The sequence below is a fragment of the Aspergillus fischeri genome, genomic scaffold, assembly GCF_000149645.3.
Source record: "Aspergillus fischeri NRRL 181 1099437636245 genomic scaffold, whole genome shotgun sequence".
Lineage (NCBI taxonomy): Eukaryota > Fungi > Ascomycota > Eurotiomycetes > Eurotiales > Aspergillaceae > Aspergillus > Aspergillus fischeri.
Window position 1 is genome coordinate 573,862 of NW_001509773.1, and position 24,715 is coordinate 598,576.

General features: G+C 51.7%; 9 protein-coding genes across 9 annotated transcripts; 5 read left to right on the top strand and 4 right to left on the bottom strand.

The window, feature by feature from the left end:
* Positions 1-25: 25 nt before the first annotated feature.
* Positions 26-1,634, top strand: NFIA_103410 (putative ubiquinone biosynthesis monooxgenase (Coq6); the record flags this gene model as incomplete). Its single annotated transcript, XM_001266749.1, has 2 exons — positions 26-194; positions 271-1,634. The coding sequence occupies 2 exons, from the start codon at positions 26-28 to the stop codon at positions 1,632-1,634; spliced, it is 1,533 nt and encodes a 510-aa protein (XP_001266750.1).
* Positions 1,635-1,938: 304 nt separating this feature from the next.
* Positions 1,939-3,819, bottom strand: NFIA_103420 (histidine--tRNA ligase; the record flags this gene model as incomplete). Its single annotated transcript, XM_001266750.1, has 2 exons — positions 1,939-2,259; positions 2,326-3,819. The coding sequence occupies 2 exons, from the start codon at positions 3,817-3,819 to the stop codon at positions 1,939-1,941; spliced, it is 1,815 nt and encodes a 604-aa protein (XP_001266751.1).
* A 3,975-nt stretch (positions 3,820-7,794) lies between these two features.
* creB (ubiquitin C-terminal hydrolase CreB) lies at positions 7,795-10,152 on the top strand (the record flags this gene model as incomplete). The annotated part of the gene is made up of 3 exons (XM_001266751.1): positions 7,795-7,875; positions 7,955-7,968; positions 8,058-10,152. The coding sequence occupies 3 exons, from the start codon at positions 7,795-7,797 to the stop codon at positions 10,150-10,152; spliced, it is 2,190 nt and encodes a 729-aa protein (XP_001266752.1).
* A 1,691-nt stretch (positions 10,153-11,843) lies between these two features.
* Positions 11,844-13,697, top strand: NFIA_103440 (dolichyl-P-Man:Man(7)GlcNAc(2)-PP-dolichol alpha-1,6-mannosyltransferase; the record flags this gene model as incomplete). The annotated part of the gene is made up of 3 exons (XM_001266752.1): positions 11,844-11,859; positions 11,923-12,198; positions 12,262-13,697. The coding sequence occupies 3 exons, from the start codon at positions 11,844-11,846 to the stop codon at positions 13,695-13,697; spliced, it is 1,728 nt and encodes a 575-aa protein (XP_001266753.1).
* Positions 13,698-13,877: 180 nt separating this feature from the next.
* On the bottom strand, positions 13,878-15,450 carry NFIA_103450 (uncharacterized protein; the record flags this gene model as incomplete). The annotated part of the gene is made up of 3 exons (XM_001266753.1): positions 13,878-15,212; positions 15,283-15,342; positions 15,412-15,450. The coding sequence occupies 3 exons, from the start codon at positions 15,448-15,450 to the stop codon at positions 13,878-13,880; spliced, it is 1,434 nt and encodes a 477-aa protein (XP_001266754.1).
* An 814-nt stretch (positions 15,451-16,264) lies between these two features.
* On the top strand, positions 16,265-17,154 carry NFIA_103460 (uncharacterized protein; the record flags this gene model as incomplete). The annotated part of the gene is made up of 4 exons (XM_001266754.1): positions 16,265-16,318; positions 16,377-16,418; positions 16,520-16,975; positions 17,032-17,154. The coding sequence occupies 4 exons, from the start codon at positions 16,265-16,267 to the stop codon at positions 17,152-17,154; spliced, it is 675 nt and encodes a 224-aa protein (XP_001266755.1).
* An 810-nt stretch (positions 17,155-17,964) lies between these two features.
* Positions 17,965-19,916, bottom strand: NFIA_103470 (CoA-acylating methylmalonate-semialdehyde dehydrogenase; the record flags this gene model as incomplete). Its single annotated transcript, XM_001266755.1, has 3 exons — positions 17,965-18,381; positions 18,448-19,085; positions 19,163-19,916. The coding sequence occupies 3 exons, from the start codon at positions 19,914-19,916 to the stop codon at positions 17,965-17,967; spliced, it is 1,809 nt and encodes a 602-aa protein (XP_001266756.1).
* An 862-nt stretch (positions 19,917-20,778) lies between these two features.
* On the bottom strand, positions 20,779-22,722 carry clxA (calnexin; the record flags this gene model as incomplete). Its single annotated transcript, XM_001266756.1, has 5 exons — positions 20,779-21,276; positions 21,333-21,986; positions 22,052-22,182; positions 22,242-22,524; positions 22,597-22,722. 5 exons carry the CDS (start codon positions 22,720-22,722, stop codon positions 20,779-20,781), a joined length of 1,692 nt encoding a protein of 563 aa, XP_001266757.1.
* Positions 22,723-23,641: 919 nt separating this feature from the next.
* mde1 (methylthioribulose 1-phosphate dehydratase MDE1) lies at positions 23,642-24,478 on the top strand (the record flags this gene model as incomplete). The annotated part of the gene is made up of 3 exons (XM_001266757.1): positions 23,642-23,776; positions 23,835-24,310; positions 24,367-24,478. 3 exons carry the CDS (start codon positions 23,642-23,644, stop codon positions 24,476-24,478), a joined length of 723 nt encoding a protein of 240 aa, XP_001266758.1.
* Between the last annotated feature and the right edge of the window lie 237 nt (positions 24,479-24,715).

A 24,715-nucleotide genomic window follows, 5' to 3' on the forward strand; every position in this document is an offset into this window, starting at 1 on the left:
TGTACTCCGTACGCTTAAGCTCACCATGCGCCCTCTTTCTCGGTCGGCGCTCCGGCCCTATATCTGTCCCTCCTGTCGATCGGGGGCTATCACACGCAGGAGATTCGCGACTCAACCCTCCTCTGTACCCGAGATATATGATGTAGTCTGTGTCGGAGGTGGTCCTGCGGGCCTGGGGCTTTTGGCCGCTCTCAGTATGGCATCTTTTTTCGCACTCAATTCGCGCAATTGAGTTGATACTCGGTGATTAGCCGTACTAACCTCATACAGGAGCTTCTCCAGCCACTTCAAAACTCAAGGTCGCTCTTATTGAGACACAGGATCTAAGCAAAGCCCGCTCGTGGAAGCTCGAACCGCACCGGTTCTCCAACCGAGTCAGCAGTCTGACACCGTCATCTGTGTCGTTCCTCCAGAGAATTGGTGCGTGGGATCATGTCGATGCGAGTCGTGCTCAGGAGTACCAGGAGATGCAGGTATGGGACGGAGAGACAGGATCACGCATATCATTCGACTGGTCCATGGAAACATCTCCCTTTGAGGATCTCCCTACTGTAGCGACGATGACGGAGAATGCAAATCTGGTCCGCGGACTGCTATCACGTATCGAGGCATCAGGCGAAGAGAATCTATCCATCTTCTCAAATACAACGGTTTCGTCGATAGAGAATGGCGTTGACTACTCGAGTGGGCCGAATCTGTCGGCTTGGCCGGTTCTGTCACTCTCTCCTACTGGTCCCGCGGGACAATCCCAGGCGCCTTCGCGCATCGCTGCCAGGCTCTTGGTCGGTGCCGACGGTATCAACAGCCCCGTTCGTCGCTGGGCCGGCATCACGACGGATGGCTGGGACTACGATAGGCATGGCGTAGTAGCCACCCTATCTCTGTCGGATCCAGTTTCGCCTACATTTCCCATCGGCACCAGAACCGCCTACCAGCGTTTCCTGCCATCCTTAGGGGGTCCCGTTGCTCTCCTTCCTCTTCCCAACAACACCGTAACTCTAGTCTGGTCAACCACTGTCGACAATGCAGCCTACCTCAAGTCTCTGTCGCCTAGAGCCTTCATCGCCATGGTGAACGCTGCTTTCCGTCTTTCCATGGCCGATCTCAAGTACATGATAAACATGGAACGCCCAGCAAACCCGATCGCCGATGCTGAGAACCCCCACGAAGACGAACTCACATGGCGCCTGCAACATACCCCTCAGCCATCCCACGTTCCTCCTATGGTCAACGGAGTCCAAGAAGGCAGCGTGGCCTCCTTCCCGCTACGCTTTCGCCACGCATCGACCTACATCTCGCCCCGAGTAGCTCTGGTCGGCGACGCGGCCCACGTCATCCACCCACTGGCCGGACAGGGTCTCAACCTCGGTCTCGGGGACGTGGCTTCCCTCTCCAAGACGATCGAGTACGCCGTCAACCACGGGATGGATGTCGGTGATATCCTGACTCTGGAACGGTATGCCGCAGAGCGATACGCCACAAACGCCAAGATCGGCGCTGCTTGCGATGTCCTGCACAAGCTGTATAATGTGCCCGGACAGGGGCCGGTTACATGGGCTCGGAGTTTCGGTCTCGATGTCATTGACCGCTTACCGTTTGTCAAGAGTTTCTTGATGAAAAATGCGCAGGGCTGAGACTGCTTCGGCCTCGACGTCATGTCACCTCTCACTTCTATTATCCATTGTTATTCGCGTGTATGTTAGCTTTCCGACAGAGGCAGAGTCCTTTATACTCCACATGTACACTATGAGGGTGGGAACCCAAGTAAGCGGAATAAAAAGAAATGGAATGTTAATAAACTTTTGCATGTCATGCTCCGAATTCGACTGCAATCTAAACTGGGTATTTTGGAATCTCGCAGGTACTCATCGGTCCTGCTTCTCGTTTTCTACATGTCCTTTTTATGTGAATAGCCTGCTATATGCGACTTATCCCCGCTTAAACCCCCGCATCCTCGGTCTTGGGAGCTTCAACCTTGACGGCTTCGAGCTGTTGCGTTACGCCCGAAATATCTGCCTTCGCTGACGTCTGGCTTTGTTTCTTGGCCAGTCTGGCCTTGACCTCGTCGGTGAGGGCAGCCAGGTCGACCAGGACACCTTCCTTCTCCGGATGGCCTTCCTCGAGTCCCAGTTCCTTAATACGAACCTGGCCAGCGGCGAGTTCGTCCTCGCCCAGGATGACGGCGAAGGGGACGCCTCCTTGTTCGGCAGCCTTGAATTGTTGGGGGAGTTTGGGCTTGATCTTGTAGGAGAATTCGGCCTACACGGGAACGGTCAGCTGACTCTCTGCTTATATTGTTGTAGAGACAATCGCGAAGACGCTTACCTTGATTCCGGCGTTCCAGAGTTTCTGGCATACATCCATACGCTCCTTGAGCATACCGGTGAAGCCCTTTCCACCAAAGGCCATGACAAAGACATCGACTTCGCTGCTGCGCAGTGCCTCGGCGCTCTTTTCCCGCTCGAGTCTGGCCTTGGTGATGGAGAAGATACGGTCGACTCCGAATGAGACACCAACACAAGGAATCTGAGCCTTGGGCAAGAACATGCCAACGAGGTTGTCATAGCGGCCACCCGCGGCAACACTGCCAACACCTAGTGTGGGGTCGTTTGATCTGTCCTCATCTTCGAGGTTCCCGCTCTTGGACTTGTCCTTCTTTCCGGACTTCTGGAGCTTCTGTGCTTCGGGGGCCGAGGACGAGACGGCAGGTGCAGAACCTTCGGTAACAACCTCGTAAATGACACCTGTGTAGTAGTCCAATCCTCGCGCCAGAGACATGTCAAAGGAAATTTTGTCGAGACATCCGAAGGCTTCAAGGTAGTCCATGAGCAATCCCATCTCCTCCAGACCAGCCTTGGCCGACGCGTTCGCAGTTAAAGACTCGTCCTTCCATAGAGACTCGAGTAGATCCCGAGCGCCCTTGCCGGCCACATACTTCTCAATCCTGTCAGCCACCTCACCATCCAGCCCCTTCTCCTCGACCATTTCCTTCCGCACATCGGCCCAGGGCATTTTATCCAGCTTATCAACGGCGCTAGAGATAGGACGGATCTTCTCGGGCGGCACTCCGCAGACCTCGAAGACACCGTCCAGGATCTTCCGGTGGTTGACCTTGATAGTATAACGACCCTGCCATCCAAGCTCCTCAAACACTTCTGTCACGATCCGCAGAATCTCCGCATCGGGAACCATAGGATCAAAAGCACCGGCGATATCAAAATCACATTGGTAGAACTCGCGCATGCGACCCTTGCTCACAGCAGGCTGATCACGGCGATACACCTTGGCAATGTGGTAGCGTTTGATGCTGCGCACGTCAGGGTTCATGGCGAGCCAGCGGGCAAAGGGGACGGTCAGATCGTAGCGAAGGGAGCAGATCTCGCCACCCTGATCCTGAAGGTCGTAGATAAGCTTGGAATCCTCGCCATATTTTCCGGCCAGGATCTCACGCAGCTCGAAAACGGGTGTGTCGAGCGCCGTGCCGCCGTGACGCTTGAAGACATCGGCGATGGTCGAGAAGATCCGGTCGCGGAGGAGTGCATCGGACCCGGACCAGTCCTTTGTGCCCTTGGGCGTCTTGAGGTTGAAGGAATTCTTGTTATCCTTTGGCATCGTGTCTACCGGGCGCGAAGATCTGAGGGTGAGGGAAGAAGAGTGGCGGTAGTGGGGGATGGTGGGGTCGCTGGAAGAGAGAGTGAGGGTTGTTGGGCGGACGGCCGCTGCGCTGGGAAGGGCCCGACGGACAGGTACAACGACAATGGGATCAACAATTGCTTGTCGTGCAGAGCGCAAAAAGCCGGATTGAAATTTGAACTTCATCCAAGGGATTGGAAAGGTGAAGCAGAGCCGGCTGGTAGACAATATATCGATGACTCTCTATACTTCTCTGGCCAATCTGATGATCTGATGTTGTTTCTGACTCACTTCCTTACTTTTTCTGAAGAGTTGCTTGAAAGAGCAAGTTTCTCCGTGTCCGGCACTCAAACAGGGATTCAGGGCTTCCGCTTAGGGCAAGTCACGTGTGACTCTTTCTCTCCGATTCCTCTCTACGGAGTATAGACTAGCTATTGGTGTTTGGGACACTGCGCTCTGCTATGGTTCTTGAAAGAGCTTGTTCAGGACAAGATTGAGAGAAAAGCTTTGGACACTCAGCAGTCCGGGCAAAGAGACTGGGTTTCATGCAAGCCGAACCAATTACGGAGTAATTGCAGTGTACACTGCGCGGTAATGAACCAACACAGGGTGAATTTAGGCTATCAGCAGTTTCTACTCAATCTCAACTGAGGGCTGACTTATTCGTCCAAGATAATCTAGTTACTTCGCTCGAGGAGTTCTTCTAATGGCCCGTATTTACCCGTGGTGTACATCCCTGAAGGCATAGTGAGCATTGAAGCCCTCTCGGCCAGAGAACGGGGGTAAATCCTGGCTATCATGGAACAGGAAGATACAGACAGAAGCATCACAGAGAGTCGAATTCCACAACCCAGGTACATGTTCTGAAGGTTTGAGACTACCCCATAGTTTCCGTAAATCGAGCTTCAAGGAAGTGGGGTAGGTGTCCTCCGTACGATCGTCGATCTACATATCACGTCGTTGACAGAGCTCTGCTTATTTATCAGTCTTGCATGTCCATTTTGCCTGAAAGTACACATGAGCACAGTTATCTGCTGCAAGGTCAGCCGGTCGCACAATCAAAGCTGATCCTGAGCACTTGGAACGAGCATCATCCTGACGGCCTAGCCTACTCGTACTTGCTGTTGGATTCAGCATTATTATCCCTGTAGCTAAAGTACCTGGTTGAACATAAGTTCAAGACCAGTTTTGAAATGCATACCAAGATCTTCCCTGAGCCAGTAAATCCGAGTACACTGAGGTATTTGCGCCCCCACATAATTGTACTATGATTGGCTCAAAGTTTAACCCCACGCGAGGGGGTGGCACATGGCCCAGAAAACCAAATGAAAGCCAGCATTTTCATTCGTCATCTGCGATAACCCCTTCCCCAGGTCCCATTGGATGTCACTGCGGGTGTTTGGTTTGGGCCCAGTGCGTAGGACTCGGCCCCTGGTTGGAATTCTAAGTATTTCTAGATTTTTACCAGCCGCTGCTAACCTGCCACTCAAAGAAGCAGGTTATGGCTGGCTTGCAACCACTAAACTGCGGTCGGTCGCTCTTATTCTTTTAAGAATGCCCAGGATAATGATCTATGGTTATTATTCCAGGATGTTTTCTAGAACTTGTTACCGCCAAAACTACCTGACGACTTTGCAGCGTACCTTAGGTACCTAGACTGCTCCGTAGATTCAGCCTATTCAGGTACCTTTTGAGTTTCGTACAGCAGCAAAACATACCGCATTGTGCATTTCCTGTATTGCCTAGTACCACAGAACAGTTGAACTACGGGTTGATCGAACAGTGTGGGGTTGATAAAATTTGACGATTGGCTACATACATAACCGGAATTGTCTTATCATCCTTGTGTTTCCACGTGGTTCGGTGGCTGGATTACCTTGACACATACGATACAGTACCTTACATTTTCTCCCTCATTTTCCGAGATACTTAGGTACTGATAGCATATCGACATCAGTCCATATGCGGGGGAAGTTCCATAGAGACTATTTTTGGCGGTAATTCAACCTCTCAACAATAGGATAAAATATCGAATTTATGGCCTTAGGACTCAGGCCGTCAGCACCTTATTAATATGATAAGGAGTGCCAAGATGGCCGCTGAGCTCAGACCGGTCAGAATTCATGCTGTATTTCACCACAGGATTAGCAATCCAAGACTCAAAGTCAGCGATGTCCGCCTTGATCGCCGATATGGAGTAGAGAATTGCGAGTGCTCAGATTCCTGGAGTGCCAGCGAAAATGATCAGACCCTGAGAATTGACTTACGTATCTGTATCAGTGGAGGATCACTTGGCCTACGCCTCCAGGAACTCGATCCGCTGTGTGCAACCGTAACACCAGGCAAGGCCAGCTAAGCCATTGACATAAGCCTGAGCCATTGCCAATGGGCTGGCATCAAATCAGAATACCCTCCCTAACGAAGACCAGGTTTGAAGGTGGCTTTTCAAAGTACAGTGACCTATCTACGCCATGGCATAGGACTCTCCCTCTACTATTCTTAGTGATATGTTCAAGGTCAGACTGGTTTTCAAGAATGATATTGTCACTTCACCCCTACAATGTGGTAGACTTGGCCTGGATTTATCCGATTCTCCTGTATCGATCAGTTCAGGATGTACTCTGCAGTTGGACATCCAAGGCAGCAGTTCGGACACAGTGGGTCGACTGACTCGGAGATTCCGTAGCAATAGTGAGTTCCTTGTTCCTTGGTGATTGATGCTGAAGGAACTTATGGATTACTATATCCAGTTTTCCACATAACTATTACTGGAGTGGAAAGAATAGTCTGAGGCCGAGCTAACAAGTATCTACCTCCTCCAATCTGTAAGAAAGACAGAAGGATACCTTACAGTTTCGGGTAACCCGCTTAGTTACACATACCTACCTGTACTGTCAGTGGTATTATGATAACATACTCCGTTCCAGAGGTACTGACAAGAGTTCTCTCCATGGTGACAGCTTATGAAAAGGAACATTCGAAATTTAGAATAATGATTCTTGCCCATAAAGATCACAGCTTTATAATTATGCAGTCTCTAAAGAATCATACCTTCCATGTAGATAGACACTCAAAGAATCGTCCGACTCCAGCCCACCAACGACGAGAACATCCACCGACCCAAAACGGTTCATTCGCCCCCCAAACTCGCTCGGACCCGCCCTTTACTCTCTCCGTCATAACTAAACGACTAGCAGTAGACTAACTGGCAGTCTAGTATGTCTAGTAGTCCGGAGATTAATTATGGTTCGGTCTTATTAACTCCCGTTTGTATGGAGAGACGAAGGTCAAGTCAGTGCTTCGTCGACGTCTTCGTGCTGCTAGCCTCTGTTCTCAGATAACCACCTACCAGCTCGCTCTCTCTACCTCTCCCATCTTTCTATCCACTCTCTGATCTCTGTACTCATATCCTTCCTAACGAGTTCTTGCTGTCAATCTGTCGCCTCAATTCGTTTTTCTCACTCTTCACAACCTTCGTGGAAGCCTCTCTCAACCGCCGTATTCCTCTCAACATATGGGGTAGTCCCGCCTCTCTGTCTTCCGCTACCGTTCGACGTTCCACCGCGATATCTCTCTTCCTCTGATCAAAATTCCACGCCTTTTCCACTTCTCCAGGTTCCGTTGGTTGTCCGAAACTTAGACTGTTGATTGAGATACTCTGGAATTCCCCATATCTCCTGCCCTTCCTTGATCGCCAACTGTTTCTTGTTCGGTCACCACCCGCTTATTCTACCGCATCCTCATCCCTCGCGCGTTCCCTGCGACGAACTCCGCACACGCCCAGCGTCGCTGGCATCAGCTTCCTTTCCCGCGGAAGTCACCAGATGAAGCCGGATACTACGAATAGAGATACTTTGTGACAAACATGGGGTCGTTCCTGAGGAGTTTTCGCCATAATGGAGTATGTCCTTTTACCCGTCTCTGTGCCTACTGGTCTGGCTTTCTAGGCCGGAGGGCTTTCCTTTTGCCTGGCGCTATGTTTGTCTTCTACTTGTGAGCTTTAAGGAAGCTAGAGAAAGACGCTCTCTATCTTGATCTTCATTGTCTCTTCATTTCCTCGCCACTTTGGTCAATTGCTGATTTGTCACCTTGTTTACCTAGGGATCTACTGCGCCTTCGGTCGGAGCGGTCCCCGCCAAAAAAGAACCACAACCTCCCCCGATGACGCCTCTAGAAAAGAGGCTCCTGGACATGGGCCCGATTAGGGAGGATGGAAGCGACAAGTTTTATGGCATGGAGAATGTACGTTCGCTACCGTATTACCGGATTGCTGTTCTATTATGCGCTCAGTTCAATTTGCTGACATTTCGTCCTGCTTTAGTATGGAAATACCTGGTAAGTCATCTCGCGCATAACATTGAGTCTGCCCAGAAGGACAAGAAAGATTATCGAAAAAAACACCGCTGAAACTTTCATCTTGACAGTTACTGTAATTCGATATTGCAATGTCTTTACTACTCAGTTCCTTTTCGCGAAGCGGTAATCAACTACCCTACGAGGACGCCGATAGAGAGTTTGGAAGCAGCGTTAGCGAAGAGTCTCCGTTATCCAAACCCGAACGCGCAGCTGGAAGCGGAAGCTCAAGCTGAGAAGCAGAAAGCTGCCAATGCTCAGCGACCTGGCATGCCGCCAAATCCGCAGCAGAAGCCCGAGGACAAGGACTCGCCGGAATATAAGAAGAAGATGGCACTGCAGACCCTCCCTCTTCTGGAAACACAGAACAACGCCGCAAGCTACGGCATGTCTGAATCACTCTTTACATCTTTGAAGGACATTTTCGAGTCCGTCGTTGGGAGTCAGTCCCGCATCGGCATTATACGTCCGCAACAGTTCTTGGAGGTCCTCAGGCGAGACCACGAAATGTTCCGGACGGCCATGCATCAAGATGCGCATGAATTTTTGAACCTACTACTCAACGAAGTTGTCGCTAACGTCGAAGCCGAGGCTTCCAAACAGCCTCTTATGGAGAAAAGCCTTCCTGCGCCAGAGACTGCTGACTCCGTGGATCAGTCGTCGAGTACCGGCTCGAAGACCCCCAATACTACTCGTTGGGTTCACGAACTATTCGAAGGTCTCTTGACCTCAGAAACGCAGTGCCTTACATGCGAAAAGGTGTCTCAGCGTGACGAAGTGTTCTTGGACCTTTCCGTGGATTTGGAGCAACATTCATCGGTCACATCTTGCTTGAGGAAATTTTCCGCGGAGGAGATGCTCTGTGAACGAAATAAATTCCACTGTGACAACTGTGGTGGTCTTCAAGAGGCTGAAAAGAGGATGAAAATTAAACGCTTGCCGCGCATCCTAGCATTACACCTGAAACGGTTCAAATACACAGAGGACCTTCAGAGACTGCAGAAACTTTTTCATCGAGTGGTTTATCCATATCATCTCCGTCTGTTCAATACGACCGATGATGCCGAAGACCCCGATCGCCTCTATGAGTTGTATGCGGTTGTGGTGCATATTGGTGGTGGGCCATATCACGGACACTATGTTGCAATCATCAAGACTGAAGATCGAGGATGGCTACTTTTCGATGACGAGATGGTCGAGCCGGTGGACAAGAACTATGTCAAAAACTTTTTTGGCGATAAGCCGGGTCTAGCATGTGCTTATGTTCTTTTCTACCAGGAGACCACCCTTGAGGCTGTCTTGAAGGAACAGGAACAAGAAAATATGGACTCGAACCTGGCCGCTACCGACGCAAATGACACTATCTTGAAGCAGAACGGGTTCCCTCAGTCGCCTTTGGCCCACGTGCACAGCGCTTCTCAGATCCCTTCTCACGAAGATAACCTCCGACCGAATGGCCTCAGGCGAGCCCCTACCGCGCCTCAGCTTTCTACTCACCACGAGCATGGAGACCCCGAGAGCACTCCTTTCAGTCCGCTTTCTCCGCTTTCTCCGGTCCCTCCTGTCCCTCCCATTCCCGAGAGGGTCGCCACAGTTGCAACCCCACCAAAGAATGATGCGCTGGCCAAGAGGGAAGAAAAGGAACGAAAGGCGGCTGAGAAGGAAAAAGAAAAGGCTGAAAAGCTGCGCCGCAAGGAACAGGGAGCAAGAATGAAGGAAAACCAACGCCGTGAGGAAGCCGAGCTAAAAGCCGCTCTAGAAATGAGCAAAGCGTCCAAGGCCGAGGAAGACCGTCGCCTTAGCACTGAAAACGGCAAGGAGAAACAAGGTGGTGGTCTGAGCCGACTGAAACGGGGCAGCAAAAGCTTGAGCCACAGGCTCGGCAAGGACAAAGAGACGCGGAGTGTGTCGTCGGATCTCCCGCCTGTACCGATCCCGGAGCATTCAACCCTTTCGCAAAGTGGGCCGACATCAGAGCAGCAACAGCAACAACGACAACAATCACCTCCAAATCACGACCAGCCACCGAATTCACCCCAGCCCGGCAAGCCTACGATAAGAGAGGACGAGCAAGTGAACCACAAAGACTCCAAACATGAACGTACCGGACATGGAAAATGGAGAAGTTTCAGCCTCAGAAAGAAGTCGTTCAGCATTCTGTCATAGCGACCATTATCTCGAAGGGTCGACATTGATGCATTTCAACGGACTTGCATAGTTTTGCACATAATACCCGGATCTTTACCGTACATATATTCGCTTGGTGTATCATCATATTTTCCCCTTCGGTACCGGTATCTATGATCTGCGGCGAGATGACACCTACGGCACAGTTTGCTGTCAAAGTAGCTGCGATTTCATGAGACCGATCTTGTCTTATTTCTCTTTCCTTCGATGATCTTCACATTTCACGCATCTATGTGTCTATCTTCTTTTCTGTATGGTCGATGTTGTGATACCCATGCCCGGGTCACACAGTGGCATACATGAGGCGTTCAGCGGATTCTTTTTACTTTTTTTTTTTCTTTTCTTCAAGTGACACGGGAACGGTGTACAGGTAACATTTACTTCATGGTCATGAGATTTTCGTACGGCTTTCGAAAAGTCAAAGTGTTCTCTTGGGACATATGGGCTGTGGATCTACAAGGTGGATATTGTCTTCTGAGTCCGGCAGGTACTTTGTTACAGCACCTTCCTGGTCTTTCATTGCCATAGAACAGTCGAGAATTATCTGTTGCGGTGTTTTTAAGAGATCCATGTATCAATCAAAGTGCGCATATGCATATACGACTGAGAACACCCATGATGTTCGTGAACATACAATTGTCGCATGAATCTGGGACATGATAATTAAAGGACAACTTGCTAGGAATCAATCATATCATCTGTCATTCATGCAGTTTGCAACACGAGGTCTCGTAGTCGGACAATCACTGATGAGGTATAGGATACCTCATGGCTCACTCGTCCTATACGGGAAGCTCTAGCTTCTTGTGCCCATTCCGTTGTGTAGAGACAGGCCGATCATGCGTTTGAAGGACCCCCAAGAAAAGACTATGACCCAAGTCCTTCTATTAGGCGAAAACAAGGTTATGCAAGGGCGCCGTTCACCCGAGAATGAGCTCGTAGATGATTATCGTCGTATTGATCACGATTAGGGGTACTGCAACCAGGTCGACAACGGTTAGCTCAGCCCCATATAGCCCAACTTCCTGTCCAACGAAGCAACAAAACAGGCAGGAGTGAACGGCAGAATCGATAGTAGCTTACTTCGCATCACGGTCCGGACACTAGCGATCAGATTCACGGATTTGGCCTTGATACTTGTGCTGTCGTATGTCGCGCCGAAGGCAGGGTCTGTCTGTGTGCGGCCCCATCCAACTAGAGCAGCCGGTCAGTCTCAGTACCGGTATTGCGTTGGTGAAGCTTGAGCAGCGCGGTAAAACAAGACGTGGAGGAGGGATAGAGCAAAGGGGATAGGATAGCGTACTTCTTGCCAGGAATCGATCTTCAGAGAGGATGGCCACGGCGTTGATTAATAGACAGCATACTGGGATGGGGTTAGTTGACGGGGGCCATATGGGACGGAAGACGGTGCGCACCGTAGAAGAGTTTTCCGAGGCCGAAGAGAAACATCTTTGCGACTGCTCGATGTACTTGCGCGTGGTGAGAGGGAGGCGCGGAGGGTCGGAGTCGGACTGTGGTGATACAGGTCGGGGCGGAGATGACTTAGTTGGCTCGGAGGTCGATGTTCGCTGACGTGTGGGGAAGAAGGGGAGCTCTGCTGAGCCTGGAATAAATGACTTCACTTTGGCCTGCGGAACGGGGTTTATGATTAACCTTCTTGCTGCAGCACAATGGGGAGTAGTGTTGGTAGGAATGATCCCGATTGCTATGCTGAATATACAACTCAGTAATTGCTGATATCTTGTTTAGTGTTCCTGTTGTTGATCGTGTCGCTTCCGGTCCTTGTTTGTCTCCACCTGCTCGTTGCTCCCTACACCAAGGTCGAGGAGTCGTTCCATATACAGGCTGTACACGACATTCTGAAATATGGCATTCCTACGGGTGATGTCTCTGGTATCCTAGCACATTATGATCATTCGACATTTCCAGGAGCGGTGCCTCGGACCTTTGTCGGGGCTGTTGTTTTGTCCGGGCTGTCGCAGCCGTTCATCTGGTTGAACGAGAATATTGATAAGCAAACTCTCGGTATGCGTTTCCCAGCTTGCGCTTTGGTTAGCGAGTCTAGCAGCTGATGTTATTCTCATGTAGCTCGAGGTATCTTAGGCCTGCTCAATACCGTGTCGCTGATCTCATTCGCGCTCGGCGTACGGCGAGCGTTCGGAAAGACTACGGCTATTTGGTATCTGCTGTTCCAAGCAAGCCAGTTCCATATCATCTACTATGCGTCGAGGACTCTCTCCAACATGTTCGCCTTTGGCATTACTACATTGGCAATGCGAGCTCTTCTCCCGGAACCTGTAGCTCCCGCTGTCTATAGGAAGAGATGCCGAGTGGGGTTGTTCCTGTTGACGATAGCTGGCATCATTTTCCGGTCCGAGTTGGCCCTATTGCTGGCTGCGCATACGCTGTTTCTCCTTGCTACGGGTCGAATCCGAATCGTACAGGAGATCATCCCGGCCGGAGCTCTGGGACTTGTGGTTGGACTGGCCATCACCGTGCCGGTGGATTCGTTCTTCTGGCAGCAATTCCCGTTGTGGCCAGAGCTCGCTGCATTCAAGTTCAATGTTATCGCAGGGCAAGCCTCCGCATGGGGAACGCACCCGTGGCACTTTTATTTCAGCAGCGCCATCCCGCGCCTGCTGCTGAACCCCTTGACCTATCTCCTCGCACTCCCATTCGCCCTCACGCATCCATCCACCCGCTCTTCCGCAGCGTACATCATTATCCCCTCCCTTGTCTTTGTCGCCATCTACAGCGCTCAGCTGCACAAGGAATGGCGTTTCATCGCATACACAATCCCACCCTTAACAGCCGCCGCTGCCCAAGGCGCTGCCTACATCTGGACGCACCGCGCAAAATCTATCATCTACCGTTTGCTCTCCCTCGCCCTAATCGCCTCAACAGCCGCTTCATTCTTCCTCTCGAATTTCGTCCTCCTGCCAGCCTCATCGGCAAACTATCCCGGCGCTCGCGCGCTCAACACCCTCCACAGCCACGCCAACAACACGAAACCCGTCATCAACGTCTACCTCGGCAACCTCGCCTGCCAGACAGGCGTCACCAGATTCCTGGAGATGCCTCCCCCCCAGATCCCCGTGGAAATGGCCCAAAACAGCGAGCTCGCCGTCCTCGAGAGCGCGGGCTCAGGTCCAGGTTCAGGTTCAGTCTGGCGATACGACAAGACGGAAGATGAGACCGCCAAGGCCTTCCCTCCCTTCTGGAAACGGTTCGACTACGTGCTCATTGAGCCGAGCGAGGAGAAGAAAGTCCGGAGGGCATCGGGCCGGCCGCATAGCTGGGAGGAGGTCGAGGTGATCCATGGATTCGCGGGGCTGAGGGTCTTGCGTCCTGGTGATGAGGCTACTGGGCAGATGGAGGAGCGGGTGTTTAGCAGCGTGCTTGGTCCCGAGGGTGCTCGGTACTGGACGATGGTTAGGGATTATGCTCGGAAACATGTCACGCGCGGGTGGTGGGCGGAGTTGAGGATGGAGCCTAAGATCAAGATCCTGCAGCGTATTAGGTGATACTGTTATGTTTGTTCTCTAATAGATCTTGTTGGATAGGTCAATAACGGAAGTACCAGAAAAGTACACCAGAATCAAATTATTGGATATCACTGTATGCATATGTCACCATAAGGATAAATCGCCGTCTTATGACCATTATTACAAGCGTTCTAAGCAGGCCCGGGTATAGAGCGAAAATCAATCCTCACGGCTTTCCAGCCGGTCCAGTCTCTTTTCCAAGTCGCGGACCCATGGCTCGACTAACTCGATGTTGCTCTTCATTGCTGCCTCGCTCTGTCCCATCTTCTCCTCGACCACCTTCAACCCTTCACGCCATTGCTCAATCTCCCGCGTCATCTCCGCATGTCTCTTCTCGAGCTCATTGAGTGAATCCGCTGCCTGCGCGGCCCCCGCGTGGATGGCACGGAGGGAACGTAACCGCTCGAGCACGCTGGGTAGGATAGGATGAAGGGACTGGATAGTAGGGAGGGTAGCGTAGAGGGCTTGGATCTTCGTGGCTTGTTCGTCACGCTGAGTAGCTGCTTGGTCGATTTCGGTGGCCGACCCGGATGACACCGACATGTCGGAGGTCTGCTCGATCGTGGAGGTCGCGATACGGGCGTTCTGAGCGGCTTTGGCGGCGTCAACCGCACGTTTCCGCGCCGAAGCGAGTGCCTCGGTATCCGCGGTCAGTCTTCGTACCCGGCTTGATAGGGCCTCGAGGTGGGTGGTTGTGAATGTTGTCGATGGTGGAGCTGACCCAGTAGTTGGTACGGCTGATGCCGGAGTGGGACCGGCAAGCATATTCGTAAGTGTGGATAGTCGGGAAGTGAGGTGGTCCAGGGCTGGAAGGACGGGCTGGAGTGCCGGCTCGGAAATGCCGTCAGAAACAAAAGGATTGGAAGAGCTGGAGATGCCCATGGCGGATTCAATCAATGCTAGCCGGCCGTCAAAGGCTGCAGCATGTGCCAGAACGCCAGCGGAAGCCGGAGTCACTGCATCTTCTGTCGCAATCGGCTCGTCAGTTCCCTTGGATTCGCCTGGAATGCCTTGGGAAGAAGTGGACACAAGCTTCTGGGACAACGCTGCGGCAGCGGAGTGCGACCCTGACGCATTTCGAGAAGATCCATGAAGGTTGTCCAGCGCCCGGCTCAGTTCCAGCACACCGTCGTCTACCGCTTCGACAGGCTCCTCGGTGGATTCCGCTGTTGTTTGTCGTGAGGCCATCTCATCCTTCAACTCCTCAACTTCCCTGCGCAGGCGGGCCAGCTTCCTCTCGAAGCTTTCCTCCTCCGTGTCGCTGGCATCACCCACTTCTTCTATCCTATCAGGACCTCTTCGTCGTCGACGGCTTTTGCTTCTGTATGATTTTCGTTTCAGGGCAATGCTATCGGAGAAATTGACATCGCGGGCGTCTACAGTAGCCCCCAGGAAATGAGCACGCGCGTCGTCGACATCGACTCCGTGTCGGTCAATATCGGAGTTTGAGCCAGCGTCATCATCCGCGTCGGAGGCCGTGCGAATCGTTGCAGTCTTCAAGTTTTTGTATGTTAGATGGTTGGTTCATGCAATGTATGACTTTGCTTTCAATTGGTAAACTAACGGGAAGTGTGGATGCCTCGTCGGTCAGATCTGGGGTTTCATAGATATCGGGGGCTGGATCCTAACGAGACACGCATTGTTAATGAGGCCATGGACGTTGACACAAGTGTAGTGAGACTGGACAACTCACTAGGTCAGGAAGGCCAGCATATTTCTTGTTAAATGACATGCCGCAAGCTTGCAATGGCAATCTGCCTATTGTACTAATCTGAATAGATTATGATGTTATTGTTGTTAACCCTGAGATTACTTAGTTTTGCGTGTATATTTACTCCGGCTTTCGATACTTCCGCCTTGGCACGTGAAAGGGGTATCCACCCCTTGCGGCCTGAACTTTCAGGTACTATCAAGAATAACACCCTACGGAGTATTGATTCCACACTTTCATATGATAGTGGTTACTGCGTCATACCAAAATTAGAGAGGTAGAACAGCACAGGATATTTGCATCGGGCATGGGATCCGAGATGGGCTATAATTAACGATCAAATCCAGAGGCTGAAGTTGCTGCACTCTACACATGGCATCCAATGTCAACAAATAGTAATTCAGGTACCATGTAATCGCGACGAGGCTAACAGTAACCAACCCCGCCACTGTCACTGGATCAATGAGACGACAGGTTCATACCAACAGTCTGTGCAGTCTGCGCCAGTGATAATCATGGGCAAGACAGAATGGAATCGTTGCAGTAGTACGGAGTAGTATGGATGTCAGTCTTGCACGTGTCAGCCTCGGTGATGAGCGGGGGAAGGAGCGAGACGGGAAGGGTTCCTGAACGGGGAGTTGTGGAGAGGTTGCCCAGACAGGCACATGAAAGTCACTGTGACCACTGTCCCCCCGGACAGCCTTATTTTAATCCCCATTTCTCTCCCTCTTCCAAGTGTCAAAAGATCTCATTCTTCCCTTCCCTCGATATCTGCAGTCGCTTCGAATCCATCCCTATCCTATCATCTGTCATATACTACCCCTCATCATCCATCATGGCCGCCCCCGCAGACGTCACTATCAAGAACCTCAATGGAGAGTGGACGATGGTATGGGTTGTGCTCAAGTTCCATTTCGCATTTTGCTGATCATAGATGCTCAATCTAGGAGAAAAACATCTCTGACCCCTCCGACCCTATTCTCGCATTTGTATGTCATGAAGCCATATTCCCCGGTCTTTTGAGCTTCATTGCATAACCTATCTCTGTTCGCTTCATTGTCATTCCATGCTTACTGATATCCTCGTTCAGCAAGGCGTTAGCTGGGTCACTCGCAAAGCTATCTCATACGCCACTGTCACCCTAATTGTCAAGGAGTATGCCGACTCGGAAGATGCGAAGCTCATGCACATCGATATCGATCAGGTCTTGACAGGAGGTCTCAAGGGCACTAGCGAGAAGCGCCACACCGATTGGGCGGAGCGCGAGCACAAGGACCACATTTTTGGCACCCTCAAGGGACGGTCGCGGCTGATCCGCGGCTCCAAGGGCGATGATGGCAAAGTCCGGCCTGCCGTCGATATCAACACCAAGATCGATGACCCCAAAGTGAAGCAGTTCCTGCGGGGCGAAATCCTTATAGATGGTAGCCCGTGCGAGGGTTTTCTCGTGGACAATGAGGGTGAGGAGTATGGTGAAGGCGAAGGTCTCTTCCTGCAGAGCTTCGTCGTTAACCAGGACGATGGAGCTGGCTGGACCGCAGAACAGGTTCGTATAATTGACAATTTGCCGGAGGTCGGCGACAGATACTAACCTTCGTATAGATCTGGGGCTTTGAGACAATCAACGGACAGCGTTACCACACTCGCCGTGTGGTTGTCGCCAAGGATGGCGACTACAAGATGGCTCGTCTTGCTTATACCTATGTCAAGAGGCTGGACGCGTAAAGCTTGTCCTCTTCACTAAGTCATGTATGATAGCATCATCGGATAGGTGCTGACGGAAGACCCTATCTGCGGGAAAGGAGGACTTGTTGTGTTGCTCGCTCTTGAGCTATGAATATCACGTTATGTGCAGCGGCCTTTGGTCAAACCCCCGATTCTATTGACCTATTGTTAGTTATAGAATGGACTATGTCTCCATAGCCCCATGCTCCGCACCCATGTAGTTTTCGACTGTTGTGGTTCTGTCCAACCCGATTTCATGAATTGCTTAAGTCTCGGGCACCTGGCGTGCACATCAAAGGCAGGTGACGAAAGAAAGAATAGGCGCAGATATCTACGCGTAGATAGAGGTTAAATTGACCTTGGCCTCTTGCAGCCGACACATTTAATTTCCCTTCAGCCAATCAAAACCGCCTGCCGCAGCCTCTTATGGTGTGCAGCGACTAGGTAGATAGGTAGATAGAGTTATCTTACCTTACCTACAATAGAGAGGTATATGGAGTACCAAAATACTACGCAACGATAATCGTGCAGCTGACTTCGTTGACGCATGATCTCATAGCCAAAGCTCAGTACAATTTCCCATTTGTCCAGCAGCAAGTGATACATCAAGACTCGGAAGCTAATCGAGAACAACGGCCTATGCTTGTGAGACTATGCAGAAAAAGATGTCAATTTATTCCCGAAAGCCGAGGGAAAAGGCAGAGGCCTGCATGTCATCAAATGGTATATCGAATATTAGTTTTTGCAATTTGGGTCTTTCCCTGCTATATATTTTCCCTTTTTGTTTCTTCAAATCAATCTGATGTGCTTTCATGAATGCGTGGGCATCACAACGTGGGCCTTGGTGCTAATGGCATCTTCGCTGCGCCACAGGCTGGTCACGGTCTTCTGCTGGGTGTAGAACTGCAGGCCGGGCTTGCCGTAGAAGGTGTTGGCACCGCCACCGGCGATACTCTTCTTGTTGCCGGTGAAGGAGAACATGGGCAGAGGGACGGGGATGGGGACGTTGATGCCGACCTGGCCGGCCTCAATGTCCTTCTGGAAGCGCGAGGCGGTCGAGCCGGAGCAAGTGAAGACGGCGGCTCCGTTACCATACTCGTTCTTGTTGATGAGTTCAATGGCGTCGTCCAGTGTGGGGACGTTGAGGCAGACGAGGACGGGGCCGAAGATTTCCTCCTTGTAGCATTTCATTTCAGGCGTCACGTTGGTGATGATAGTTGGGCCGACCTACGCGGGCAATGGGTTAGTGAAAAGCGAAAGGGAAAGGATTTGATCATAGGAGGGTAAGCTTACAAAGTTGCCGTTGGGATACTTCTCAGGCTTATAGCCCCTGCCATCCAGAAGGATGGTGGCACCCTCCTGTTCGGCACTGGCGATCAAGTCTTCGATGCGCTTCTTGCTCTCGGGGCTGATGACAGGGCCGAGATCGGCACCCTCTTCGAAACCGCCGTTGACGTTGAGAGCCTTGGCTCGCTCCGCCATCTCGGGAAGCCATTCTTTGGTTTCTCCGACCATGACAACTGTGCTCAGGGCCATGCACCGTTGTCCAGCGGCGCCGAAGGCAGCACCGACGATGGCGTTCAGGGTCTGGTTCTTGTTGCAGTCGGGCAGCACCGCAGCATGGTTCTTCGCACCCAGGTTGGCCTGGACACGCTTACCATTGGCAGAGCCCCGGGTGTAGATGTATTCACCTGCATGGTTGCTACCAACGAAGCTGATTGCTTTAATGGCTGGCTCGTCGAGGATGAAGTCAACGGTCTTGGCAGAGCCGTGGACGATGTTGATCACACCCGGAGGAAAGCCGGCCTCCCGGGCCAGCTCAGCCAGAATCATGGCAGCCCCGGGGTCCCGCTCCGAAGGCTTCAGGATTATGCAGTTACCGGTAATCGTTGCGATAGGAATGCACCAAAGAGGGATCATTGCGGGGAAGTCTGGGGGGTGGAGGCGGTTAGTCACGGAGAAAGAACGGGGGTATCCACCGGACAAGCGGTGAAAGGCAAGGACTTACTGAAAGGGCAAATAGCTGCAACGACTCCCAGGGGCTCCCTGTAGCTTCTAGTCTCCATATCCTTGGCGACTTCGAGGACTTCGCCGGTCAATTGGGTGGTGATGCCACAAGCGGTCTCTGCAACTTGCAATCCGCGAAGGACGTCACCCTTGGCATCGGCAAAGGTCTTACCCTGCTCGAGGGTGATGGACGCTGCGAGACGGTCCCAGTTTGCACGGATGAGGTTGACAAACTTGAACATGATCTGCTGCCTGGCGATAATGCTGGTTGCCCGCCAGGCAGGGAACGCCTTTTCCGCGGAGGCAACAGCGGCACGTAGCTCCTCATCGGTGCTTTGAGGCACGCGGGTGACGAGATTGTTGGTAGCGGGATCATGGAGGTCAATCCATGTGGTTGCCTTGGAAGACAAAAACTCGTTATCAATGAAGTTGGTGGTATCAATGGGGTTGGCGATCGGCGTGTGATCCGTCGGGTATTCGGTGGCGGTTGTAGCCGCGGAAGTGGTTGCGGGGGCGAGCTGCTGCGCCGTGGCGTGTAGTCTGCGGGTAGCAACAAAGGACGATGATGATGTTGACATTGCTGCAGAAGCCCGCTGAGAAGACAATACTGAAGAAGAGGAGCCTGAGGAAGTCGACAGCGACCGCGCTGCGGATGAAGCTGCTATCCTGGCGGAAGAGACGGTGGCTACGGCCGTGCGGGGAGAAGCAGCGCGGAGAGCGGGGAGAGAACGAGCAAAGGACCGACTGGCGGCCATGACGAATAAACAAGGGTGAGGGTAAGGGAGGATTGCAGATGGAAAGCGTACGAAACTGGAACCTGGGGTCGATGAAAATCAAAAGGTCATAAGAGAGCTGGGGGGGGGGATAGAGCAGGATATAAGTCGAAAGTCAAAGGAAGGGAGCAGTTGTGGTGTTGGACGGATTCCGGGGTTATCTGCGATCCTGAGGCACGTCCAGCAGCGCCGAGGTCAACCGAACCCCCTTCGGCGAGGAAAACCAATCATAACGACAGGAATGGCTTTCCTGCTTAACCTTCTCCAAAGGCTAGGTTTATTCATCTCCATGGATCTGACTGAATCCAAGTGTTGTTCCAATACAGTGCTACCTCCACTTCTAATCTCCAACAAGATAATGAACATTGATAAGTTCCGTCAACGCTTATCTGAGTCTATCTTCTACTAACTATACCCTTCTCGCAGCCTATCTTTTAATCAGGACATACCGGTCCAGCTTTCGGTACTTAAACCGAGGGTCTGTCTGTATTACTTGCGGCACGGATAATGTGGCATCTTGACGGCCCACTATGGTTAAGATCTGAAATCTGATGAAATTCGCTATCTCAAATTGAATACTAGTTTACAGAATCCATCGCATCTACCACCCCCTTCGGAAGTTGGCAATGGTCTTCTTTTTTCATGTCTCGTCACAGGTGGCCTTCTTCCCTCGGGAAGTCTTGCCTTACCTACCATGAACAACCAAGGATATCAGAGTACAACGATAGTTTGAACGCTGCAATAAATATAAAATTGGGATCTTCGATGGCTCCTCTTCCATTTCAAGTTTGTCTTAACGGCTTATTATTCGCCCGTATCCTCCCCAAGCATTGGCACATCTGCCTTACTGGGCAGACGACCGGGTGTTACGCTTGGTAGCTGCGCCCTTGGCAGTGTCGGCCGCAGAGCTGACAGCTTCACTGGCCTTCTCCTTGGCGGCAGAGGCGGCCTCCTTTCCCTTCTTAGCGGCGGCGGCAGGGGCAGGGCTGCTGGCTCCAACAGCGCCCACAATGACGAGGATCATGGTCAGAAGGAGAGCTCCCAGACCACCGGCGACCTCAGGAACTTGCTTGACAGCGTTGATGGGATCTTGCTTGGCCAGACCCACGAAGTAGTCAACTTTCTCACGAACGTATGTCACTGGGTCCTCCTTGAAGCTGACGCTGGGAGTGGCAGCCTTCTCCTCAGGCTTGGGCTTGGAGGCTTCCTCCAGAGCAACTTCAACGGGGTGCTTGAGATCAAAGGTCTCCTTGCGGAGCTTCTCAGCATCTTCAATGGAGTGACCAATGTAGATGTTGTCGAAAAGAATGTCGTTCTGCATGGTCCAGATCTCGAAACCAACCTGCTCGCTTGTCAGAACGGAGCAAACAACTGCGGACACAGAATGAAGGAACTTACAGCGCCCATAGGCTCGAAGTTAGAAGGAGTCTTGTCCTCGAAGTAGGCGGGGTTGGGGATCTTGCGAGGCTTCCAGATGCCCTTGTAGGCGGGGTTGTCAATCAAAGGAGCGGTCCACTTGCCCTTGTAGGCGGGGTTCTTCTTCATGGGAGGAGTCCAGGGGCCACATCCGGAGACTTCGTTGCACTTGGGGTTAGGAACAGTAGGAGGAACCCAGTCACCATCCTCCTCGTCATCCCAGTCCTCGGGCTTCTCGGCCTCGGGATCAGGAATACTGGTGGGCTCGTCCTCAAGCCAGTCCTCGGGCATAGTAGCCTCCTCATCCACGATTTCATAAGGAGCGTCTTCATCCCAGTCGTCAGGCTTCTTGGCCTCCGGGTCGGGGATCTTGGCTTCGTCGACCCAATCGGCGGGCTTCTTGTCCTTGGGGTCGTCGATCTCCTTCTCCGGGTTGACAGGGGGGGCGAAGTCCTCAAGCAGGGTACCGTTCTTGACAGCCTCACCGTCAATCAGAATCTGGAAGGACTGATCGGGCTTGACGATCAAAGTGTACAACGTGGTGAGCTTGGAGGTACGAGCGGCAGGAGGCGCCGTCATGTGCTTCTCCTCGTATTCGCCGGTCTTGGGGTTCTTGTGACGGAAAATGAAGTGAACCTGAAGTATTGTAAGTGATGATTCGTAGAGGACCTTGCCTCGATAGCAAGGCAGTCATTTCATACCTTGTTGGTAGCACCGCACTTGTCGGGACCGAACATGATCACGTAGGGAGTCGCGTTGGAGAACTCCTCGGCGTGGAGCTTCTTGTTCTCCTGCAGGAGCTTCATGTAGGCACCACCGCAAACAAGGGAGTCTTTTTGGAGACAGGTGTCAGTACACTCCATGCAATTGCCAGGAGCTGATATGACCTACTCTGTGGCTTGACCTCATATTGAACAACCAGGGTCTTGCCCTTGTTGTCGATCTTCTTGGGGAACTTCGCAGAGATGGCATGGTGAGCCGCGACGTTCTTGACAACCAGACCCTTGTCGCCAACCATGCCGTTGAGCACGGTAGGCTCCTCGACAGCCCATTCACCGACGTAGGCCCAATCCTCCTCCGCCTTGGAGTCCTCCTTCTTGGCGTGAGAGGGGGTCCATCTCGAGTCCCAATCGGCGGTGAATTGCTCGAGGAAGGGAGCTTCAATGGTAGTAGGCTAATAGAGAGTCGATCCGTCAGCGATGCGGAGCGACGGTGGAGAATACTGGATTGACGGGTCGTTACTTACGGTGAAGGTAGGCTTCTCCACGAGCGAAGTACCGTCAGCCTTCTTCTCAGTCTCCTCAGCATGAGCTTGGCCCATCAACGTGGCCGAGGAGACGAGGGCGCCAGTGATAGCTGCGTTGAAACGCATGATGGACGATGACGGGATTGAGACTGCTAATACCCGAGAATCTCTGAATACAAATGATGGACAAGTAAGCAATCAGTTAAACAAACAGCGATTGAACCTCCGTAGAGGCAAACAGTAAGGTATTTTGTTGGGGGGAGGGAAGCTGTACCACCAGATGATCCACACAGAAGTAAGGGAAGGGGGGAGAAGGGAAGAAGAGGACAACTGGGCAAGAATAATTGTTATATACCTAGGAAGTAAGAAGGGATAGAGGTGAGGCCAGGTAAGACGGTCCACTGACTGACTGACTACACCGAGCAATTAGACGACACGAGCATTAAATATGCAAGTGACAAAGCAACAGTGCTTCCAGTGAGTGCCGGGAAGTTCAAGGTGGCCTCTTCTTTGCTTGAGCCTGGATTGCTTCTTGGGGTAAGGTCCCGCCTGCCTATTGCGGTTTAGCGGTGCTTCTCCAATGTTCTGTCGATAGCTAGAACGGATCTAGCTTTCTTGCACGGAGGAGTTGATGGATATCAGCTGTCAGACAGTGTCTAAAGCAAATTATTAGGAAGATCATGGACCTCAACTTACTTCTATATCATAATCCTAAGCTTGTAACAGATATTCTGCTCCTGTTATGTCCAGAATTGATCATGGATCATCCACGAGGAGTTTACCGCCTGGTCAATTGGACAATCTACTACGGATAAGGCAACGGAGATTGCGCGATAGAGTCCCCGCCAAAAATATTTCCATTCCCCGCGCAGCGCAACCACTTCATTGCTCCTCTATATATCCACCCTTCGGATTCCAATTACCCTTGTCTGGGTATCTCCTGAGTCATATTAACTCTTCTCAAGTGTAATTATTCGAAATCTATACCATTATCTCAGCAATCGACTGCGTAAACCTCCGTCTGTCATCAGCACAAGCTTGCAGCATGGCTCAAGAAGTTGAAAACAACAACAATGACCATCTGGTCCAGTCCTCTGACCCAGAGCACCCCGCCAACCTGATTCCTGAGCTCTGCCGCAAATTCTACAATTGGGGTTGGGTCACTGGTACTGGTGGTGGAGTGAGTAGCCGCGTTTTTGGTCGCGAAAGAAAACTGACGAGAGTATCAATTGATGCAGACTTCGATCCGTCGCGGCGACCATATCTTCATCGCACCTTCAGGAGTTCAAAAGGAATTGATTCAACCACACAATATCTTTGTCCTGGAGTTCCCTACTCCCAAATACCCTCCTTCCGACCGCAAGTACATCCGCAAGCCCCTCGAGCTGAAGCCGTCCGCATGCACTCCACTGTTCCTTACTGCTTTCGAGCGTGGTGCTGGCTGCTGCATCCACACGCACTCCCAGTGGGCCGTGTTGGTGACGCTCCTGGTCGAGCGCGAGAAGGGTCCAGACGCTTGCTTCGAGATCAGCAACATTGAGCAGATCAAGGGTATCCCTCGAGGCAAGGGGAAGGGCATGCTGGGCTTCTTCGACACACTTAAGATTCCTATCATCGAGAACACTGCGTTTGAGGAGGATCTCACCGGAAGCTTGGAGAAGGCCATGGACCAGTATCCGGACACCTACGCTGTCCTGGTGAGGAGACATGGAATGTGAGTCGTATACCTTCATGTTATACTGAGCCATTGAAGCTGATGAATGTATACAGTTATGTCTGGGGTGATGACGTTGCCAAAGCCAAGACGCAGTGCGAGAGCTTGGATTATCTCTTCCAGCTCGCTGTTGAAATGCACAAGCTCGGCCTTCCGTGGGTCAAATGAATCCTCAAGCCAGCGAATGACTATCGGGGATAAGGACATGGCTTAGGAATGGGGAGTCCATCAGCAGAATAACGACGAAGCATGCGATATGATGACTAGTGATGCACAGTGTATATGACGATACATGAAATTTGTCTATAGAAATTTGAGGACGTCTCGGCAGGATTAAAGACTACTTAGGTAGTATTGTTAAGCCGCGAAAATGTATAGCACATCTGAGATATTCAAGCCAGGCTC